Source organism: Cebidichthys violaceus, unplaced genomic scaffold (assembly GCF_023349555.1).
Source record: "Cebidichthys violaceus isolate CVI_PGR_0920_01 unplaced genomic scaffold, fCebVio1.0.p SCAF_57, whole genome shotgun sequence".
NCBI classification, from domain to species: domain Eukaryota; kingdom Metazoa; phylum Chordata; class Actinopteri; order Perciformes; family Stichaeidae; genus Cebidichthys; species Cebidichthys violaceus.
The window spans coordinates 1,150,360-1,159,610 of record NW_027176783.1 but is presented as its reverse complement, the minus strand read 5'-3'; the positions used below and the strand labels follow the sequence as shown (position 1 = coordinate 1,159,610).

The 9,251-nt window shown below is 39.1% G+C and overlaps 1 protein-coding gene across 2 annotated transcripts in view; it reads right to left on the bottom strand.

The window, feature by feature from the left end:
- Positions 1 to 2,454: 2,454 nt before the first annotated feature.
- LOC137888700 (deoxyribonuclease-1-like) overlaps positions 2,455 to 9,251 on the bottom strand; it is a 14,115-nt gene continuing 7,318 nt past the window's right edge. For both annotated transcript variants that reach the window (XM_068732136.1, XM_068732137.1), the window contains 6 exons: positions 6,272 to 6,358; positions 5,893 to 5,990; positions 4,988 to 5,100; positions 4,449 to 4,606; positions 4,018 to 4,114; positions 2,455 to 3,544 (listed from right to left, as the gene is read on the bottom strand). In XM_068732136.1, the coding sequence (XP_068588237.1) occupies positions 3,413 to 3,544; positions 4,018 to 4,114; positions 4,449 to 4,606; positions 4,988 to 5,100; positions 5,893 to 5,990; positions 6,272 to 6,358 (685 nt within the window). In that variant the 3' untranslated portion in view covers positions 2,455 to 3,412. The remainder of the gene's footprint in view (positions 3,545 to 4,017; positions 4,115 to 4,448; positions 4,607 to 4,987; positions 5,101 to 5,892; positions 5,991 to 6,271; positions 6,359 to 9,251) is intronic.

Genomic DNA, 9,251 nt, shown 5'->3' with positions numbered 1-9,251 from the left:
TCTGTCAGTCGGTGGCTGTAGATGTTGAGCTCATGCAAACTTATAGAACGATGATTTGCCTGTCAGGCTTTATTATTATAATGATGTGATCATATCTGACTGACCTTTGATGTTTGGTTTGATTGTTTAAACACGATGATGAAAAATGTCAAGAACAAACGCTGATGAATGATAACTACTCAGTTGAATAATAATAATTATAATCATACAAATAATAGTAATAATGATAATAATAGTAATTATAATGACAATAGTTCTATTGATTATTAACAATTATTATTACAAAAGTAATAATAACAATAATTATAGTAATATCAGTATTCATAAAATAGTAGTTGTGATTGTAATAATACTAACAGAAATGACAATAATAATAATAATTGTAATATGTAACAATTATTAATAACTCAATTATGAATCATAAACTCATACATTAGTATACAAACAATGATAGTACTTAGCTTCAGTGATGTGACAGCATTAGTTTAACTAATATAATTTTATCATAAGATTAATTTTAGGTCGCCACCCATTTTTGGAAAACTAGGGAAAACTTACAAATTTTACATTAATAAATGAAATGTTAATCTCAGATGATCAAGTTCTTTATAAATTAAATATTTATTTGACTCATTACATAACTCAATTTCTAAACAGAAAACAAATGAATAAATAAAGAACATGATGAAGAGTACAATGAATAACAATGAACCATAAACCAATGAAAAGGATTCAGGTCGAATCAGTGACTCATATCATTGATATATAAATAAAAAATGTTTTTATTTTACCTTCATTTGACCAGACAAGTTCATTAAGAACCAGTTCTCATTTACAAAGACGACCTGGCCAAAAAGGCAGCGACAGGAGGCAAGTCGTCACAAAACAAAATGTAAACATGGATACATCTCACTATCTCATGCAAAACCTACAGCATCATAACATGTAAAATATGAAAAGAACAAACAGACTGTGACATAAACTGGAATCCATTTGTCAATACCCTTAATTCATAAACTCCACACTGTTTTCATTCATCACCTCTTTGTGCCTGTCCACCATCCACAATAAACATGCATGGTGACGACCATAAACCATGATGGTGACGACCATAAACCATGATGGTGACGACCATAAACCATGATGGTGACGACCATAAACCATGATGGAGGCGACCATAAACCATGATGCACACAGGTTCAGATCAGGCAGGCCGTTCCTAAATCACCCCCTCAAGGTTTCTCCACCGTTGAAGTGTCCCAGTAGGACTACAGAGCCCCTAGATCAGAGGTAGCCAACACGGTGCCCGTGGGCACCTGGTCGCCCTCAGGGACCACATGAGTCGCCCGCTAGTCATGTTCTAAAAATAGCACTAGCCACCATTGAACTCCGTTTAAAAACTTTAGTTGCTGTTCTTTTTTAATCAAAAACGCTTGAATTAATGTTGATTTTAAAATGACAATATTTCTTGTCATAAGAGAGTTGGGTACCCAGAGATACAGCCAGGACGAGGCCGCCGCACCGCACTAGGTTTTCAGGTTCTGAATGGCGGGCGCTTCACGTTGGCGCCGGACGCGCGCCGCGATCGCACCCCGTCGTCAGATCCGTCAGTCCTCGGAACAGGCCGCGGGGCAACAACTCGTGGGTGGCGGGGGTAGAGGCGAGGCAACGCAATCCGACCGAAAAGGCCCGGACTAGAGGTTTGAACACGGGCGCCTGAAGACGCTCGCGCGCCTCAGAGGGTTGGATATAGACTCCGCTATAGACGTTTCACTAGTTTCTTCATGGAGAAAAAGGTTCCGTTTGAAAAGCTGGTGTTGGTGACAACAGACGGGGCTCCCGCCATGACGGGCCGGCATGCAGGCTTCATTACGCAATGCAAAGGTGACCCAGACTTCCCAACATGTCTCCATTACCACGGCATCATTCACCAGCAGGCGCTGTGTGCAAAAGTAACCGGCTCTGATCACGTGATGAGTCCTGTCTGAAGATCATAAATGGACACCGGACATTCATAACTGATCATTTGTATAAACATGGGACAGAGTTCATGATTTGTTCAAAAATGTTACAAAAGTGGTCAGTACAAACGAGACATGATGTGAAGATATGACAGTGAAAGATTTCCTAAAAAATGTTAGAAAGTGATAATTTGTACAAAAATATAATAAATATGATTTTGTTCATACAAAACTGTCAAAGACTCGAAGACTGTAGATGTTCAGCTCATGCAAACTTATGGGACGATTATTTGCCTATCAGGCTTTAATATTATAATGATGTCATAACATCTGACTGACCTTTGATGTTTGATTTGATTGTTCAAACAATGGCAAAAAATGACTGACCAGCAATAATGATTTCATTTCTATAAAAATAAAACCTTCTGTGATGTTTTCAAGAGTTCTAAATTAAAAGTCAACAGGCTTCATATAATGACAATATCTTCAGCGCTTTAGTTTCATTACAAAAAAAACTTTAATGAGCATTAAAAACACATTTTACAATATCCTGACATATACTTATAATATTTACATCAGTTTCTGAAAAAGTGGAACAGACTTGAGGTCAGAGAGAACTAGGACATCTAAAATAACAAGTTCACTGATTCACCTGCTAGAGAAGCCAAACAGTTAAAACTCATTGTACAATATTTACATTCATTAAGAAAGTGTAAAATAGAAGAAGTCCTTCAAACAGGAGGGCTTCCTGTCTCTGTTCTGCTCTCGTGTTCACTCACAAAAACCTGATCAACAATCTGAGAGCCAGAAACCATGTGGACCAGAACTACTGCTCACTTCTTCTTGCTGAACACTTAAACACCAACGAATGTAGACGGTCACCATCGTCATCATCACGCTCACTATTACCGTGAAAATAAAAACTATGATTAGTATTTGGCGTCTTCTAAACGGAACCAGAAGGAAGTTTTACTGTGAATGTTTGAGTTTAAATCCGATGCTTGTTATCAGTGTAGTTATTAGACGACAGTTTATACATCGTCTTCACTGCTATGGTTCATAATAATGCAATAATCATTTGTTTACAACTGCATCATCTGAAGATGTCAAACATATTGTCTTGGAGATCAGATATTCCTTCCTCCCTCCCAGCGTCTGTGAAGGAAACAGAGCAGACCTACACAGGATGTGATCAGGGTTTGATATCTGAGACAACAATGTAAAGGAATTGGGATTAGAAATAAACACGAGCCCCTCGTTATAATAAGGAAAAAGTGAAGGCGGGAAAAACAGCCGGTTGAGTCTCATTTCATCGGTCGGCTTGCTTTGGTCACATGACACAATAATCCAGGTGAAGTGAATCTGTGTTACTCTGAACCATGTCGACAGAAACCAGATCCCTCATAGGTGAAAATGTAAAAAAAGAGGCCTTCAGAGACAGAAGCGGTCGATCACAGAGCGGACAGGAAGGACTGGACGATCGCTGAGACACTGATGAGGATCAGGAGGGGCGTGGCCTGAAGGAGAAGGGCGGAGCTTTTTAGGCTCACCTCCACAGGTAAGTTGTTGCTCACCTCCTGCGCCTGCAGCAGACAGAAGCAACAGAGCACAGAGTCAAATTTATATTTTCTTGCCATTTATTCGTCACGCCACGCTGTGTAAAGGCTGTAAGAATGTCAGAGCAACAAAGACGTTGACAAGCGTGAATTAGATGTCTGACGTTTGACAGAAAACACGTCTCTGAAATCAACACACAGATTCTCCTTCTCGTTAACTTCAGCTAACGGCTCCTAGAAGCCTCGATCACAGCTTCTGATACCACAAGATGGTTGAGTCAGTCACAGCTGAGGCTGGTTGATGGTCTGTAGTTCTGCAGGTGTTTGGTCATAAACCAAATATATTAGAAACATTAAGATGACGACCTGATGATGGCGCTACATGAAGAGTCAGTTATTATGATTCATCCTCAGGGGAACATGAAGGATGAACCGCATTTTATGATAATCCATCACATAGTGGAGACATTTAGTTCAGACAGACAGACGGACGGACGGACCTTGCTCTTGGGTAGTTTGAAGGCTTTGACATAGTTGAAGACGTTGGCAGAGTACGGACGGATGGACTTTAGGAATGGTTTCCCATGAACCACGATCCTGAAACAAACACACACACACACACACACACACACACACAGAATATAGATAGTGGGAGCTGAATTCTGGTGCTTAAAAAACTAAACAAAACACTATAAAAATACCATGAATAAAAAACATTCAGAAATATCGAACAATATAGAAGATGTCTTTTGTCTCTCATCACATCTCATGCTGCTTTACACTTATTTCATTCTTTATTCCTTTTCACCTCCTTTCATCTGTCTTTCTCTCACTCTCTCACTCTCTCACACACACACACACACACACACACACACACACACACACACACACACACACACACACACACACACACACACACACACACACACACCTGTCAAAAGCACAGTTGGTGTCACTGGAGACAGTGGTGTCCACTTTGTCTCTGATCATCCAGGAAAAATTGGAGTTGTTGAACAGTCTGATGTTTTTCTTGTCGGCTCGGGTCACGTAAGCACAGCCGGCGTGGAAATCTCCCAGGAACATCACATTCTACACACACACACACACACACACACACACACACACACACACAGTCAGGCCAAAAACTAAGATGACGATGGCTGAAAACAGGGATTGGTGACAGCCAAAAAACAAGATTGCGACGGTTAAAAACCGAGATGGCAACGACCAATAAACAAATTAAGTAGACAACTAAACTACTCAGTTAGGTTGAGACAACTAAACTACTTATTTAGGTTGAGACAACTAAACTACTTAGTTAGGTTGAGACAACTAAACTACTTAGTTAGGTTGAGACAACTAAACTACTTAGTTAGGTTGAGACAAACGACTAGAGACTGCACCTTCACCACCATTGACGTAAAGCAGATGAAACTTTCATTCCTATTCATTTGAAATGCGTTTCCTCACCGTGTTGTTCCATTTCTTGCTGACTTCTTTAAAGACGTCGTAGAGCCGGTCGATCTCCTGGACGGCCTGACTGGGACCAGAGTGCAGAGGAACCAGAATAAATTGCTTGATTGCTGCAGGACAAGAAGAAGGAAGAAAGGGAAGGAAAAACAAGAACAGGAAAGGAGAGAAAGAGGAATGAGGAAGGGTAAAAGTCAACCATGTACACCACTGTTGAAAAGTTTGTAATCACCTGTTATATTGATGTTTGTCTTTTTTGTTCAATAATAACTATTGTAGCAGATACAAACAGAATAATTCAGACACCAAATGTTTTGTTGAAATGTGAAATTTTTGTCCCCGAAAGAAGAATGAAACGTTTTTTTAACTTTCCCACAGTGTTACATGATGGGTGATGAAAACTGCTGAATTTCATGTTGAATTAGTTTGAACTCTAAAAATGTTACACTGTCTGTTACTTCCAGCTTGTTCTAGGCTGCTTTTATTGTGAAACTCTTGACACTGAAACAGGAAGCTGTTCCTGTTTAAATCTCAGCTTCCAGTTTCTTTAACCAATGGCTGCCGATGTATTCTCTTCTCATGAACCTGTTGCTCAGAGGATCTTTGTCTCCTTCTGTTGTCAGTCTGGTTGAACCGTTGAACTGTGTTTTGTTCTCCATCTACTAAACTAAATAGCATCTATTGTTAAAGAGACGTTCTCCAAGAGAAAAGCATCAACGACCATTCAGATATTGAAAGTCGTCCTCACACACCTGACTGGACACAATCAAGCTTTGAGGCAGAAGGTAACTGTACATCATACATTAGATTGCGTGACATATACGAGGCATATCTGTACACAAATCTTACTGGTGTCAATTAGTTTGTTTCGCTAAAAAAACGAGTTCTGTTTTGTGTCGACTGACCAGTTTTCTTGCTTTGGAACTGAACGGCAAACGGCGCTCTGACGAAGGCATTTTGTTTTTGGTACTGATGCTGCCCCATCACGGTCACATTCCCCTCCCTGTTTGGAAAGAAGAAGAAGAAGAAGAAGAAGAAATCATATTCACCAGATTTACCGGCAGCAGAGGAAGAGAACTGCAGGTAAATCCAAACTGGAGAAATGTTACTTATTAATTTATTTTAAGAACATCAGTAAATTAATATCTATTATATTTGTATCCGACTGAGATCGATGTCTTTTCATTGATTGTCATTATAGTTTTGTAATTCATCCCACAGGCTGGGAGACTGTCCAGGTGTGTACAGGTGTGTCTCTCCTCCAGGACTAGCACTGTGTCTTACCTGTAGATGAAAATGTAGCGCTGCATGTCGGCCGGAGAATTTCCCAGACTCTTACTGGACACTGACTGGTAGGTGTACTCGTCATACCTCAACACGACACATAGACAAAGAGAAACAGTTGATTACTGACATAAAGCAGAAAGTCAGCGCTCAAAACAGGAAACAGTCCCACAGGGGTTTTGGGGGGTGGGGGGGTGGGGGGGTTAACACGTTTTGATATATGCTATTTCACTTCAAGCTCCTTTTCAGGCTTTTTGTGTTTAAAGTTCAATCAGTTGTGATGACACTCACAAAATAAAAGTAAAAAAACTCAAATTAATAACGAAGTAAAAGTCAAATGTATTTTCCACAAAGATCACCCTAAAGACATTATTAAATGTACAAAAACAAATCAAACTTTTGGTGATAACATCCACCTGAAATATGACCAAACCAAAATCCTGATTCAAGATTTAATATTTAAGGCAAGACCATCAACCCATGATAACGTAGCTTTCAACCAGTGGCTCTTCATCTGGAGGAGTTAGCAAACAGCACCGCAGTTAAAGCAGCCTAGCTGGACAGACCCGTGATGGAAAGTAACTATATTTTGTATTTTTGTACTTTTTGCGGCACTACAGTTATCTGACAGATGGTAGTTACTTTGAACGCAAAGAATTGATAAGATTACAAAATACAACATTTTGTTAAAAAATTCACCAGTGGTTCTTGACTGTTTTGGCTTGGGACCAATTACAAAATAACACCTGTAATAATTGGTAACACGTTCTTGTGTCGAGTCGTCGCGTTTCAGATGTTAGATGTTCCTCCAAAGAAACATTTCTCCCAATAAACTTCTCACATGGTTTAGTTTCAGGAATAACAAATAATCCGATTTATTTCCATAACATCAGAAAAAAGTCCAAGTTTGTTGTTCTTCTCTGGCATAAATCATCTCACGGGGCCTCAGATTTATCTGGTGACACTTTGGAGGGGCCCGAACCCTCGGTTGGGACCAAGTGGACTAAACCAGCTGACTGTATATAAAGTAGTTTAAACTGGCAGCTACAACAGAAACATTGATGTTTCCGAATTAACCATCTAATAATGTCACATAGAATCAGATATCATATGACTAAACTGTTTTATCTGAGTACTTCTTCCACCACTGGGGCAGTCCCCAGTTAGCTCCAACATTAGCTTTTGCATGTTTTTCTTTAAAAATGACCCGTTTGACAAGACATTTCCCACGGATCCACACATGCACACCTCAGTATATGTAGGAGTCATGCTTTTTATCCCATGTGGATGTATGGCCTTTACCTTCAGAATGGTCCCAGGGACACCAATGGACATGCATTTGTTCGATAAGACCAGCGCTTGCAAATCCCACGTTTCCATTAGCGTAGCCAACTAGCTAAAATCTATGAGCAGACCGGAACCAGCCACCAGAGAGAGCAAATAAATGATATCCCAACAAATCAAACAAAGACAAAATGAAATAGTTCAATGTTAGACATCACCAGAAAGAAAGCAGCTACCTGCTGAGAAAACCTTGTTCCAGTCATGTAATTTGGGTTAAATTGGGTCATTTCTAAGGTGGAGCCAAAAAAAATGGTGTACATATACCACCGTCATTAAATGTACTTTAGAATGTATTTATTTTTTGATATTAGGAGTATGGTATATAGTAGAATTTGCATTTGACAGACTAATAGAAACAAATGGAAGTATGGGCATTAAATATCATTACTTTCATTGATATACTCCAAGTACATACGAGTAGTCCTGTAGGAGTGACAGTGACTTATCCTCAATATGCACAGTATTTCTAACATCCTATAATACACCTTTTTTTTCAAAACTGTTCATCCACAAACATCAAACAAATGTAGGACACTTTCTAATCTCCATACCATTCCTACTGTAAACTGTAAGAAAAGTCTGTTCAGTAATAGTCTTTTTGATCCACCTCGGTCCAGGTTTACATCGTATCACCCTCACCAAAATGCATTCAGCAGAAGTTTGTGAGTTCTGATCTAATTTATTACTTGATTATATTAACTGAGTTCAGCATCTGCCTTTCCTGGATGTGGTGTCCCTCTAGGCTTCGTACTTGGTCCACTACTTTTCTATATGTACATGCAGCAAGTAACAGCCTCAAGAAATATGTTCACTGTTTTGCTGACGACACTCAAATCTATGCGTCTTTGGAATATTGACGTCTGAATGTGAAAAAACACCAAAATGTTGTTTGTTCATAAGATGACATGAGATTGTACAGATAACCTTATTAATGTAATGTATATTGTACTGATATTTAGTCAAATATATGAACTGAATTGTGTGTACAGTATGTAAACTGTTTTGTATAATACCCATTGGCTCAATTATGGCACAATTAGATGCATTATTATAGAAATAAAATCCCAATTTAACCCTTCCATAATCAGGTGTAACACTTTATTTTGGTAAATCTGCTCAGTTGACTCGTCCAGTCATATCTGCTGAAACAGATGTCAGCCAAAGTGTTGCAGAGTTACTGTAACAGCAACTACACCAAATAAAGTCTTACTGATAGAGTGCTGCAGAAATGAGTCTTAAAACCCTGAAATGAGTCAGCATTTTTGCACTTCTGGTTCCCTCGTCTCAAAGTCAATCGTCTTTTCTTTTTTTTAATGTAGTTTTTGTTTGGACGACTGAAAGAAGGTCTGTCATTAACAAAGCTGACGAGATTTTAAAATGTAGTTCTACGATATAAAATACGACAGTAAATACCCCACTTGCGACTTTTGAAGCTCTTACGTGTCTTAAAACTTAGCGGTCGCTAAGTTGCTACATGAGACTGCAGAGGTTGTCAGTGACATTAAACGTCATAACGCCGAACACAGAAACTCATCTACTCACTAATCCGCCTTAAAAAACATCTTTTCCTAAACATAACCAAGTACTTCTTACATTTTTATCTCACAATCTTAAGCTTGTTTAAAACTGCAGTGTG